Source organism: Periplaneta americana, chromosome 17 (assembly GCF_040183065.1).
Source record: "Periplaneta americana isolate PAMFEO1 chromosome 17, P.americana_PAMFEO1_priV1, whole genome shotgun sequence".
Lineage (NCBI taxonomy): Eukaryota > Metazoa > Arthropoda > Insecta > Blattodea > Blattidae > Periplaneta > Periplaneta americana.
The window spans coordinates 8,634,149-8,649,390 of NC_091133.1; the positions used below are offsets into that span (position 1 = coordinate 8,634,149).

The following is a 15,242-nucleotide window of genomic DNA, read 5'->3' on the forward strand; positions in this document are numbered from 1 at the left end:
GTAGAGCCACCAATGTAGCTCAGGCGACAGATTTGCTAGTCTGCTGATCCAGAGCTGTACTCAAGCATGAGTTAGATCCTCGTGTGGGCTGATTACCTGGTTGGTTTTTTTTTTCGAGATTTTCCCCAACCACAGTGCAAATGCCAGGTAATCTATGGCAAATCATCGTCCTCACCTAACTTTATCCGCCAAAAAATTGTAATCTTGTAAAATTTTGACTTATTGCAAATCTAAGATGTATGTAATACAACAAATGAAATGAAATAATGTACTGAGAGAACATAAAAATAAAGTTACGAAATAAGTGAAAACTGAATGAAAGGGTGAAACTCATATAATTACAATTAAAATATACAAAAGCATTCCTGGTGAATAAAGACGAAGTGATGGGCTGAATATATTGTACAGAAGTGCTGTTGCTGTAACAAAAACGGAATAAACACTTCAATTTTTTTTTTAAATTTTAGTCGGTTATTTAACGATGCTGTATCAACTACTACGTTATTTAGCGTCGATGACATTGGTGATAGCGAGATCATATTTGGGGAGATGAGGGCGAGGATTCGTTATAGATTACCTTGCATTCACATTACAGTTGGAGAAAACCTCGGAAAAAGCCCAAACAGGTAATCAGCCCAAGCGGGATGGAACCCGTGCCCAAACGCAACTTCAGACTGGCAGGCAAGTGCCTTAACCGACTGAGCCACGCCAGTGGCTAACACTTCAATAGGTAAGTAAAGTGGTAAGAGTGGACGACAAGTAATTTGAAAGCAGACAGCACACAATCGGTCAGAAGGTCAAGTAAGATATGCAGTTGGAAATTAAAGATGTTCACTCTAACAAAGAAGTCTCAAGAAATGAGGCAGATCTCTAAGAAATTTGCAGCAGTAACTCTCATTCAGTAGCACACACTGCAACATGTCAACAACAGTGCAACTTGCAAACTACTACCTAAAAATCTCCTGCTTGATATTCTCTTTTATGCCGCACAAAAGTAAAGATATACACACGTAGCTATATGTGATGATGATACAATTAATTTTTATACTTTCCATAGCAAAATTTCGACATTGTTTAGAGATATAGTGCTATCGGTCACTGTTACATTATGTCGACTTTATGATAAAAATATAAGAAATTTGTGGCAACAATCGAAGGAGTCGAAATGTGCAGCACGAAAAGCAGCAAACTAGCACAATGCACAGGAATTGGAGCTGCTATGGAAATGTTGCCAATCAAAGCAGAGACATGTGATCGTACACTAAAATAGAGCAAGGTTATCGAAGTACTGCAGAGTAATACGTAAAACAGGAGATATGGTAATTATAATTTTAGTGAATCTTATCTCATTTCAGTACCAAAATTGTTGAGATATGAATATGAATAACCACATAAATATATATCTTAAAAATAAAACCGAACTACACATTACAAAATTTGTCCTAGGTTATCATTAAATGAAGCTGTACAAGACTAGAACAATATGCATAACCACCACACTAAACTCACCTCTCACAGAATATTTGATTCTCCTCTGAAGATACTTCAGCCTTCTGTTCCTGTTGAAGTCTGTCCAGATGGAACAAATCTTCCTGGAAAAGTGAGTAAATAATGAAGAGGGATTTGGTTGCCCATAAGTTATATATTGAAAAGTTACAATGAAAGCCTCTTCCTAGGAAGAATAAGTTTTCCCATAATTTCGAGATTATTGTCTGTTGTCTACCAGAAATATATGTTTGTGAATTACTAGTTTGTTTCAAATCTAAAATGAAAGGCGTTTAAGTTGAGGAAATATCGAAAAAAAGAAAACAATAGTATTCTAAATTAATTAACAGTTCTGACAGACTTCAAAATGCACTGTCAGTATATCTGCAGACTGATAGTGAACCACTTACATCAATTTCAGACTTCAACACAGGAGAGTTGATAGGCATTGGAGGGTCTTCAACTTCACATTTCACCACAGCAAAGCTAAAAGCCACTGATGTGTTTTCAACTTTCATACGTGATGTGAGATCACTGCTATGGTCCATGCATTCTGTCTTCATGTCCCCCACTTGCAGATTCGATAAATTTTTTTCCTACAGAAGAAAAGGCATCACAAGAAATAACTTCATTTAGCTAATTTAAAGTTGATTTCATGCATACTAGCCATCACTTTGGTTTTCTATGGCAGGAATTTGCTATCAATTTCTGAAGAAAACTGAAGGCAGAATGGGAATCAAACCTTAAGGAACAGAAGTAACATTTAATAATAACAGGCCAGGGCTAGGATTCTTAGATAAATAAATAAATATTTTATTTGCGCTGTAATATAAACTTGTAATTGTGTTTTAAGTTTCGTACAAGGTCATCTGAGGATATATGGCATTATTCATAAGTCCGTGAAACATTTTATAAAGTTTAATAACAAATGATGTATGTAACATATCATGGTAATTGAGATGCCGATAGAGAGAGAAACTCTCCAAGTTTTTTTATAACAAAAGGCCACTTTTAGGTTTCATGATTTATCACTAGGTGGCAGTAGATATCAATAATGGCAAAATGAAGTTTACTAAATGTGAGCAATCGTTTTGTATGTTGGAATATGCAAGGATCTCGTCAAAGATTTGACGCAGACGGTTTCACTGACTTACTCATAGCGACAAAGCAACTTTTCATCTCTCCGGAAAAGTGAATCGACACAATGAGTGCATATGGGGAACTGAAATTTCAAGTGCAGTCATTAAGCATGTGCGAGATTCACCTAAGATGAATGTCTTCTGTGTGATTTCGAAAGAGAAGATGGACCATTTTTCTTTTGTAGAGCCCATTGTCACTGGGTTGATTTACTTGGACATTTTACAAAACTGGCTGATGCCTCAGCTGAATGAAGACAGCAATGATTACATCTCTCAGGAAGATGGATCTCCCTGTCACTATCACAACAACCTGCGAAAGTATCTTAATCAAAATCTGCTACAGAGATGGATCGCATGCACAGGACAAAAAGATGATGATAATGAAGTGACTACCACGATCACCGGATTTAACTCTGTGTGACTTCTTCTTGTGGGGGTTTGTGAAGGATATTTCCTATGTGCTTCTGCTCACCACTGATCTCCAGGAACTTTGCCACCGGATTACAGCTGCCATGGCTCTGGTCAACCATGATATGCTGGAGCACGTATGGGGTAGGATGGATTATCGCATGGATGAATGCCGTAGTAGCAAAGGTGGACACATTGAGCATCTGTGACATATGTAACAAATCTTGAAGAGTTTCCCTTTATTCTAGTGCAAAGTAATTTGATATCTGTCGTGTAGTTCAGTAGTTACGAATTTCTTAAATGTTTTATGGACTTATGAATAGTCCTCCATTTTTAATTATATTTCAAATAAAAACACATATTTTGAATTTGTTTATGTAAATACTGTACATATTTCCAAATACAGTAAAACCCCACTAAGACGCTCTTCAAGGGACCGGGTGTAAAACGCGTATTAATCGGGACCGCGTATTAGGCAGGTATACTAATTTTGACTTATATACAGTATCTATTAGCAGAGCCCACACCTGTGGAGTAACGGTCAGTGCGTCTGGCCGCGAAACGAGGTGGCCCGGGTTCGAATTCTGATTGGGGCAAGTTACCTGGTTGAGGTTTTTTCCAGGGTTTTTCCTCAACCCAATACGAGCAAATGCTGGGTAACTTTCGGTGCTGGACCCCGGACTCATTTCACCAGCATTATCACCTTCATTTCATTCAGACGCTATATAACCTAAGATGTTGATACAGCGTCGTAAAATAACCAAATAAAAAAAGAACTATTAGCATTTTTCTTTATTGAAATACATGATTCATGAAAGGTAATACAGTATTACACCATTATGTAATTACTGTACTGTAAGTCAAAGACATTCACAATATGTACTGTACTTAATTCTTTCGAAAAAGAAAAAAAAGCCATTTATAGTTGTTTGCCGTGTGCGTGTACTCCAAGTCCTCATGTTTACCACACTTCAGTTTCTGCGATTACATCCTCCCAACGTCGCAGTTGTAGTGATTGAGTCGCGATTTTTTATTATCGTTCTTAATGTCGATGACGGGATTCCTAATGCATCAGAGAGTTGTTTCTGAGTAAGAGTACTGTTCTCATCGTACTTTCGTAAGATTTCCAATTTTTCCGACACAGAAAGGGCTTTTCGTTTAACACTCATTGTAATCACATTCACAGACACTTCAATACACAAAAGGACAACAAACTGCCAAGCAAAAATTTCCAGAATTTTATTACGGCCGAGTGAGGAATGTTGTTTGAGAGTGAGGGATAGCAAGAGGGTGAGGTATTGTAACTGTATGTAGGCTTTAACCACGCAGATAAGGAGTCGAATACGAGAGCGTAACAAGAGGGTGGGGTATACTAAGATATGAAGTATTAAGGTTTAAATGCGCAGGTAAAGAATCGAATACCAATAATTTTCAGATTAATGCACCAATGAGTTCAATGTTTCATTGCTATTACAGTACATTGCTGAAAATTACATCGAAAATATTCCACAAAAACAGCGTATTATGCGGGACTTGAGTGCAACAAACAGGGAATTTTATAAAGGCGTTATATTGAAATGTGCAGGGACTGGACAAAAAAAAGTGTATTACACAGGATAGCATAATAAGTGGGACGTCTTATCGAGGTTTTACTATATTCTTATAAAAATTAAGTTTTCTTCAAATAATTAATTTTCGACAACAGCCCCATTTCAGATTGATCATCACCCTAATGTTAACTGCAGTTATTTATACATGACAGCTGGCAACTGTTTCTCGGAACTGCCTATCTGTGGACCTGTGAAACTGCAGTCTGCTCTCTAACCACAAGTGATAAGAACTGACAAAATTAAAATATTGTACTGCAACTAACACACATAAACATTGTTGTGTCATTTAGGAGTCCCTTCTAAGTTATCACAATGGAGATTCAGGAAGCAATTATAATTTCATAAACATCAGTTGCCTCTGCTTTCGTTTCCAATCATAAACATGTCTCTTAGGAGTGCATGTTTCTCACTCACCAGGGTGCTCTTTTTCTCCAGTTTTCCGCGATAATCGTTAGTCATTTGTGATGGACAATTTGAGGATGAATCTAATTGTGTAGTGTAATTCTTCAGCTGGCGAGAAAGCATAATTTACACTGGTGAGTACTGCATATTGTTTATATTAACAAAAAATAATTGAAACATAACTAAATATTTTTCCTTTCTTGTCACATTTTTTCCTGACTTCTTAGCACATAAAAATTCGAGCCCTAGTAACAAGTGCAAAGAGTTTTATTTATATCCTAGATGAAGTGCGAGAGTTTTTGAGTAGAGCATTTCATTATTTAGGACAATACAAACTGGTATTATAAAATATCTATCAACAGTAGGTACCAAAATTTGAAAATATTAATCCAACAAAATTGTTTTCAGCATATAGACTACAATCATTTACTGTTTTACAAACCTCAAAACAATATTTTGGTATATCTGTTATTGAAAATTGTACACTTCTACATTCTTCATCAGCCGTCATTAGAGTCAGTACTGGTTACAAAGGTGAATAACATCTTCTGTGCTACAAATATTTACAATACAATCATTATATAAAACAAATAATCCCGTGTCATAAAGAAGAATCTTTGCATATATTTCACGCTCTTTCCATTTTAACTGTGACAGTATCACATTGACTAGTGGCACTTCATGTGAAAGTTGCTTTCTACATCCAGACTCGAATCCACGTGCAATTCATACTACCATTATGAAACAGCTAATTACTACCTGGGAATTTAGCCTAATTTGATCTACTCAATACTTACTTAAAAATAGCTTTTAAAGAACCGAAGATTCACTGTTACCCTCACATAAGCCCAGCATCGGTTCCTATCCTGAGTACGATTAATCCAGTCCCTACCATCATATCCCACCTCCCTCAAATCCATTTTAATATTATTCCTTCACATCTACGTCTCAGTCTCTCAAAAGGTCTTTTTCCCTCAGGTCTTCGAACTAACGTTCTATACGCATTTCTGAATTCACCCTGCCTATCTCAAATGTCTGGATTTAATGTTCCTAATTATGTTAGGTAAAGAACATAATGCGTTGTGTAACTTTCTCTATTGTCCTGTAATTTAATTTCTCTTAGCGCTCTACTCAATTAAAGTGGAAAATATCTGCACTTCTCCCATTGTTAGAAAAAAACAGTAAAGCTTTCAACTTTACCTGTGATAAAGACTTATTCACTTCTGCTTCATATGCACCAGCATGTGGTTGTAAGTCCAATGGGTCCACCTCAGGTTCCCTCTTGATCACATCCATCACAACTGAAACAAATATTCTACAATTGAAACTGATTTAAAGAAACAGAGCAATTGGGAAACACTTATTACAGGCTGCTATGAACTACTTCTTATCAATTTTCTAAACATTTCGGAAACTAATAATAACTTACATGAAAATTTGGAACACATTTAGTATAAGTGTTATAACGACAGACAATTTAGCTACTGCATTTATTTTCACTAAGAACAATATACCTAAAGCAAAGGTACAGTGAATTTAATTATTGTAGTAGCTAAATATCTGTTTGAAAATAACTACGTATTTTATTAATATTTATTTATTCTGGTAGAGTTAAGGCATGAGGCCTTCTCTTCCACACTACCAGAAGTGAAATACATAATGAAACAATGACAAAAATAGTAAAGTCATACTTAAATATAAAAATAATTTTCATGCACATTAACAAGCTTACATGGGCTATAATGAAATATTAATTGAAGATGATACATAATATTAAGTTATTTACAATTCATATCCTAATTCTACTTTATGATAGGCCTAAATGGCAATTTATATGCACAGAATAACCTCTAAAAATCGGCTAACTCTCACAAATCAATTTCATGAAAAAGTATGTAATTCCTAACTCTTAATTTAAATTGGTTAACCGTTCGGCAATCCCTAACATGACGAGGTAAGGAGTTCCATAGGCGACAAACTGACACTGTGAAAGAGGATGAATAGAAAGAGGTATGGTGATGAGGAATGGATAATAAGGCCTGATGTTGATTCCGTAACGTTGTAAGATATTCAAAGCGAGTTCTCAGATATTTTGAAGTAGAAGTGAACAATATTCTACACAGAACAGATAAAGAATATGCTATTCTACGTTCCTTTAGGCAGACCCATGAAAGAACTTCAAAAGATGGCATTATATGGTCAAATTTACAAGTATTGCAGATGAAGCGGACACACACATTATGAACACGTAGTCTTTCAACTAAATTGCAGTTATATTTGTCAAGAGAGAATCGCAGCAATCAAAATGGGGCATCACTAGTGATTGAATAATGTTTCTTTTTATGGAAAGAGGCAGACAGTTTCGCAAGTGATTTAGAGAGTGGAGCAATGAAAATATTTTCTTGCAGATGTGAGTTACTTGACTATTCCTGTTTAGATCTGTGTCCATTAATAATCCAAGATTTTTTACAGTGTCGCTATACTTAATAAACAACCCATTTATTGACAGTCTTGGTATTGTTTTTTTTATTGGGTTATTTTACGACGCTGTATCAACATCTAGGTCATTTAGCGTCTGAATGATATGAAGGTGATAATGCCGGTGAAATGAGTCCGGGGTCCAACACCGAAAGTTACCCAGCATTTGCTCGTATTGGGTTGAGGGAAACCCCCGGGAAAAACCTCAACCAGATAACTTGTCCCGACCGGGATTCGAACCTGGGCCACCTGGTTTCGCGGCCAAACGCGCTGACCGTTACTCCACAGGTGTGGACCAGTCTTGGTATGGTTTTGTCATCAATTTACTGAGTAAGCGCTGATTTCCCATTACAATTGCCTGCGATTTTCCTGGGTTTAACCTCAGTCTAAACGTTTGTGTCCACAGACAGAGTTTAGGTCTTCAGTTATTGTGGTCACTGTGTCAGTTCATCAGGACGAAAATGTACATAGATCTGTAAATCGTCAGCAAACAAGTGGTATCTGCAGTGCTGTATGGTTTTTGTCACGTCATTAATATATATCGTAAATAGTAGAGGACCTAGCACCAATTAATGTACACTGCTGGCGGTCACGGAGATAGGATTGAATCTAAGTGACAGCATTATCCGATAAATTCAAGTTTTTCAATTTACATAAAAGAGGGCAATATCAACAGTATCAAAGGCCTTGCTGAAGTCAAGTAAAGTCAATAAAGTCAGTTTACCGTCACCCGTAGTTTCGCGTATATCTTCACTGACTTTTAGTAACGCAGTTGTAGTGCTGTGGCCAGTCCTAAATCCTGATTAGTAATCCTCAAGTAAGCCGTTATGGTTTAAGTATGCTGTCAGTTGCTTGTGTACAATATGTTCCAGTACTTTTGATAATGCAGTTAGGATGCTAATAGGTCTATAGTCGTCCGGAGAAGATGGAGTTTTAGTTTTGGGGAGAGGACGGATAAAGGCTTTTTTCCAGAGGCTTGGAAAATTAGCAGTAATAAGTATGTCAGCGTAGGCAGTATTATATCAGATATCATACAGAGTAATTTAATATTTATTTTATCTACTCCCACAGCTTGAGTAGTTATAGATTTCAGTACTCTTTTCAAGACTAGGTCTGTGACATAAGAGAACTGAAACTTCCCATAGTGGGGTATTTCGTAGCTCGTTAATAGTCATTCTTTTTTCCGTCTCATCTAAGTTAAGTGTCTGTACAGATGCAAAGTGGTCATTACGGGTTTCTACGGGGATCGTAATACTATCAGCTTCACATATGTTTCCTAGTCCTAGGTTCCGTATATTTTTCCATAGCCTCGAGGAATTAGAGCCAGGTGGGAAAGATTATGAAAATGTTTTAGTTTTGTATTCTGAATGGTCTGAGTAGTCTTATTACGTAATTGTTTATACTGGTTGTAGAGAAGGTCGCTTTTGTCACGTCTGTACACTCGGGAAGCCGCATCCCTCCTCGCCATCAGCTCACGTATGTCACCCATCATCCAAGGCGCAGGAGTTTTCTTTGTGCGTTTCTTTATTAGTGGTGCGTGCTTGTCGTATAGTCTAAGAATGTATTCGTTAAGTTGGGCAATTTTTTCGGCAACAGAGTACGATGTCCAAATATTATGCTAGGGGATTTGTAGTCCATCAGTAGCCTATACAGTGTCGTCTGGTCAATTCGTTTTAATATTTTTCTGTGCATGAAAAATTATGTATATACTGGTACACATATCAAATGGGTCTGCTGAAGAATGCAGAAATTACATGGAGACCTACAATACACCAACCACCTGTTTACTTTTATGTACTTCACTTTCAACGTACTTATCTGAGCACATTTTAACTCCAAGCACATTATGCATTATTTAGATTTTAGTGCATACATTACTTCTGAGTAAATTTTAGGTTATTGCACTTCGTATCCAATTTATACACAATATCACTACTCAGGCTTGTTAATCCCCTGTTTGTACTCGTATATCATGATCTGCTGTATTGTTCTACTTCTTCCCTCATCTCTTTTTTCATTATTCTTCCTTTCATTTACACCAATACCCATTCTTTCCTGTACATAATTTTACGTATTATTGTGTTACCTTGTGCAGATTTAAACCTGCGACAGTGCCAATCGATGTTTTGTTTATTGGTTATATTACGACGCTTTATGAATTGCTACGGTTATTTAATGCCTGAATGATATGAAAGTGATAATACCAGCAAAATGAGTCCAGGATCCAATGCCGAAAACTAATCGACGTTCTGGAGTCTGATGTGTGTCGACTGCTTGTGAACGAGTTATAAATCTTCCTCAAATGTAGTGAAAAGTGCTGTCAAAGTGAAGTGTGGCGAGGAAATGTTGTGGAGAGCGATACATATCTCCTAAGAATCTCTTTATGGTCCAGGGTATGTTTTGAGTGGAAAATTTTATAATCAAAATAACAGTAATTCGTATGAACTTATATAACGTCCAGGGAGAATTATCGGAATGAATGTGTTATGAATCCATATGCTGGCAATGCTGCAACGTGAAAGACGAGGTAATATATAACATTTTAACATTCTTTCATAAGGAATTATGGAGTCCTCAGGTTGCCACATGAGCTTTTACGACAATATAGAGAAGAAGGGTCTGATTTTATAAAAGAACATACGCTAGGTGTAATGAAGATCTAAGCGAGACTCCAGTGACCTCAAATAACAGTTCCATAAGAATACACTGTGGAAAGTATACACACAAGGCAAGGAAAGCTGCAATAAATTGTTTTACAAAGTTGAGTAAACATGCCAGAAGAGTGTAGGATGTTGTAAGGAATAGACAGCCATTTGATGCGAGCGAAATTTTGCTGAATATTTATTTTAGCGCAAGTATCCCAGCCAGGAGCATGTAAAGAATGTTTTTATTTTTTCGTGCTGCAGCGTCGCTCTACCCACCGCAGTACTGGTGTAAGTGTGGTAATCTTGCTAGTGAATTTTCGATCCTACTAGGCACTACACATGCAATGAAGATTAAAATAATATTAATCGGGCGCGCTTCCGTACAGGCCAGCGCCAAAAAAAAAGAAAGAACCTACATAATATAGCAATAAAATATCCTGAACGATAATGCAAAGAAACGCACCATTTCCGAGAAAAAAATATAACATCACAACACCTCAAAAAACGCTCAAGGCAGAAACAAAAAAAAAAGTATCATTTATCTCATACCCTCTCTTTCCACTCCCTCTACCTCACTCGCACACTCTTCTACACTCTCATTCATCCATCCTTTTTCCCTCTGTCCGCACACAACTACTTTATTTCTACTACCTAATTTTATATTTACATTACATACCTTATTATAACACACACTTTTACGTAAAGTAATATCCCCCACTAAGATAAAAAATAATGTGATAGCTACACAAAATAGGCACATCACGTAAACATTTCAAATAAATCATAATATTCGCAACACGAAAATGGCGTCCCACTACAACCGTCACATGTCGTAACCTCTGTACCATAACATAACCAAGTTCAATATTATAATATACCGTGTCGAAAGCACTTCATTCTCGTAAACAAAATACGCTTATCAATATTAAGTAACTATTAAATCAGTACAAAGTACCGTAATCCCAATTTGCCGCTGCCCCTATACGGAAGCGCGTCCCAAAAACTCAAAGGGTAATTACACCGAAGCCAAAACTGCAATACTCACCTCTATGAAATATTAAAAAAGGAAAATGAACCACAATTTACGAATTTCCTCACACTCACGAACAGAACTGGACTGCACGATTGCAGAGGTACAAAAGCTTTTATTGCGATCAAGTCAGCCGTGATTACGAAAACTACTTGAAAACTGTCAGGCCTCACCAGATTGACTAAAATATAAATAAAATACAAACATATAATAAACGACTGGGCCTTACAGAATCGCGTGTGTGTCTAAGCGTTATTGATTAGTATTTTGTTATAGGCCCATTTCATTATTAGGAAATGACTTTTGTTTTTACACATTTTTTAATTTGATTTTTCCACCACATTCAATAACTCTGGTCTCTTACTTCATCTTGAACATTACTTGAGATTCCATACCTGCATTATTGAAGCAGGAACACCAGCGAATAGGGATTATAAAGAATGGACACTTCGCGTCGGTACCTTTGATGTAGCCAGACCGATTTCAATGACCTTCAAGCCAGCTAGAGCGTCAGATTCTGCTTTCTCCCTAGAGTTCGCGCTGACATCACACCAGCTAGCAGTCGACACAGCGGAAATATAACACATACAATTAATACATCTAGGTACATTATGTACTCAAATAAAATAAACTGGATCCATAAAATAATAAATCCTTCATTAACTGTAATGTCTAGACTCTAGAGTTCCTTTATAATGAGAGTTCAGACGTTGACCCCAACAACAATTAAAATATGTAATGAATTGATAGCGCTGAAAATGGAAAAACAAAACTCTTACGAGAAGTAAAACCATATACCTATATTATATTATATACAAATATTAAACGAATTCGATACTTAATTTTATAATGTATTATATTATTTTATAATATAATTTATGATATCTGAAATATAAAATATTATTATTACAACTAGTTTGTCATTGAGAAATAAGGAAAAGCTATTAACTTGAATTTATTTGAAGCAAAGCGTTACTGGATTATGCAATAAGGTAGGCGATGTTTGGATCCTGTGCCTTAATTCTATTCTCAATTATTATCTTAGCGTATGCTCGATTACACTATCTCTAGCGCTTGAAAGTGGAACTAGCCGCTGGCGCACAGAGAAACAAAACACAGGAAAATTCGCTCAGTGTCCATTCTTTATAATCCCTATTCGCTGGGAACACCATATTGAGCAAAACCAGATCTTGGTTGTAATCAGAGAGGATATAAAGTCCATGAATTTAATAATATCTTGAAAAGCGCCGTAACCAGGAACTGAAGACGGGTATGGGGGGCAAGTTTTGAGAAGATCTCATGTCAAATTTACGTATAACTTTTTGAAACATATTTAAACGAGAATAATTATTGTTCAGTTCTATGAAATTTGCTACGAGTGAGTAGTTACATGGTAAACATAGTAAGACAGATATAGCTCCAGTGTAGCACCATCATAACAAACACAGATGAGCATTTGAAGAGGTGGATTCCAAAATGGCCTAATCCAAATGACAAGTTATGAGAAAAAAATTGATAAAATAATTTTGATGCCTTAGATCCGTTTGAGAAAACATACGCAGGCACTAAGTCAAGAATTAAGAGAGTGTGTTAAATAAACCTGGGCAATTATATGAGTCGTCGATTTGCAAAATTCGTTACATGGATTGAAACACATGTTTCAGAAAGTGCGAAAAAAAACTGCCATTTTTAAGACCAAAGATAGAAATGAGATATTTACCAAAAATTTACAAAAATTATTCTTAATTTACAATGATAAAGCAATAAAATTTGACTTAAGGTTAACAATGTTATTGTAAATAATAGTTTGGACATATTGAGATTTGGAGCAGGGAGGAGAACATAATGCATTTTGCTGCAGTAAACAAAAAATAATTGCAATGAGTGTGATGTGGACATTGTGTTAACATTATAGAATGTTATACAATATTTTAATACATCAATTATAAGCACAACATGTATATGAAAATATGGTTTTTATCCAAACACTTTACACCGCTAGTTCTTCCTCCTCTTGTATCAAATCTCCATATCAGATTCATGATCTGGTACCTACCTCAGCTATAGATTCTTGCTGTGAGAACAATGTTTTAAAAAATAGAAGACTTTCCAGTCCACTCCAGTCATCTCCAGAGTGTTTTTTCAACAGTATATTCAAATATGAAAGTTTTTCTTTAGTGGTAGGCTATTCCATTTTATACTTCATTTGATTCAATGTTAGTGGCGACCAATTGGTTGAGGAAAGTGAGACCTGGCCTCAGTTACTGGTTTAAATGAACTCAAATTTTGTGTTTTTGTATGTCATATTATATTGTAATTTTTATTTCAACACAACAATGTAACTTTTATTGTCAACAATAATGATCACTTTCTATACTGAATTTAAACACTCCCATCAACAATGGGATTTCCACTCCACACAGCAACACAGTATTCGTTATTGCACTCCACAGACGACAATAACAATTTACTTGGATTATTGAGAACAACAATGTACTGCTAATCTTAACTAATGTTCACAAAGCACTATTTACAAAACAACTGTCAGTTCACAGTTCATTGCCTTGGCTAGTTCTTCTAGCTCATTCACTCAAGTTCACAGTATATCGAATCCAAGGCTTCTAGAGACAGTCCACTGCACTCGAACTCAAGACTTCCAACTGCGTTGCTTCCGCCTGGACGCTGCTCAAGTTCACTCGCGTGTCGAACCCTAGACTCCTAGGCACTGCTGGTTCACTCGCTGTCGAATACCAGCAACAACTAACTAACTCCTCCTTCGCGTCTCGTATTTATCACTAAACCATAGTTTCCAGAAAGTACGATGCTCGAAATTTCTACAAATGCCGAGATGATGGAGCCTTTCTAGACTTTTCTGAATTTCTCCCCTCAGTCGCAGCTGCTTTACTTCCCCCTCTTTGCCGCGGCCCAGCGTGCCGTCGTTCCCCTTACGTCCATACCCTCCAGTTTGCGTGGCTGCAGCCCCCTCCCTCACCTACGCGCCCACTCTTTTGCGGGATGCGTGATTAACTCTGGACGTGGCTGTCACAATATGTTTGAATGAAGCATGTAGCATTGCAGAAGTACTTGAACTTTGTGATGTATATAGACCTGTCATGCAGTAAAACGTGTTCCTGAGGCCAGAAATCTTCTGGCTTGTCTGGTTTCTACATTTCGTATATTTTCGCGGGTTTTGAGATTGCACTTGAAATGCTGCAACTGAAGCCCAATTCTGGCCTGGCCGATATCCACCCACCATTCTCTTTGTTCCATAAACCGGTCTCTTAACAATAGTCGTTTGAAAGGTCAGAAGGGAGTTTGTGGATGAGGAAGTTGGAGAAGCAGTGTTGACTTGGCTTCCTAATTAAGACGCAAATGACATAAAAATTTTCACTGTCTAGTAGGTGCGAGCCCACACTGTTCTCTTCCCTTGTGTCTCATTTTATGACTTACACGAGGGTGTTGTACTATTGTACTTAACAACTGGTGCATATAGTAATGAATGCAGTCCAGCTTATTGCGAATTCTGGGAAAATGAAAACTGAAACAGATGCGAGTGATATTGATGATATAATTAATTCATTGTTAAGAGAATCCTTTTTCGAGAAAAAAATTATATTTATTGAAGGGAAGTTTTAAATAGAAACAGATTTTTTCATCCTGGCACGAGCAATAAAAGTGATTATGTGGTATGCGAAGGAGAGCAGAGTCAACCGCATTGTACAAATAGCAACTTATTTAGTGAGTAACATTTTATTATTTTCCATTAATAATAATAATAATAATAATAATAATAATAATAATAAACATTCTCTAGACCTGCATAAAGTAGCTACATCAGGCCTCACCGAGGATTTCTGTCACCAGCCACTATTGTTGAATATTCAACTATATCCCATGTTTCAATATAGTCTTCACTTCTCCTAAGACATTATTGTAGTTGGCAACTCCCCTTATGACACAGATTCCTTTTTTTGTTTTCCTGATCCTTACCATCTTGCAAGGTTGAAGTTAGAAATGCCTTTCACCAGATTCTTTAATGACTGTG

At 36.6% G+C, this 15,242-nt stretch overlaps 1 protein-coding gene across 8 annotated transcripts in view; it reads right to left on the reverse strand.

The window, feature by feature from the left end:
* Positions 1–15,242, reverse strand: part of LOC138693007 (zinc finger protein 501-like) — a 161,261-nt gene that overhangs the window by 28,626 nt on the left and 117,393 nt on the right. For 3 of the 8 annotated variants that reach the window (XR_011330191.1, XR_011330193.1, XR_011330194.1), the window contains one exon: positions 6,244–6,345. Coding sequence is in view for 3 of the 8 variants with exons in the window: in XM_069816514.1 (XP_069672615.1) it covers positions 1,510–1,592; positions 1,896–2,081; positions 6,245–6,340 (365 nt within the window). In the remaining 5 variants the exon portion in view is untranslated. Of the gene's footprint in view, positions 1–1,509; positions 1,593–1,895; positions 2,082–6,243; positions 6,346–11,212; positions 11,301–15,242 lie in introns of those variants that run through there. The other 5 variants (XM_069816514.1, XM_069816506.1, XR_011330195.1 and 2 more) reach the window with 3 other exon arrangements.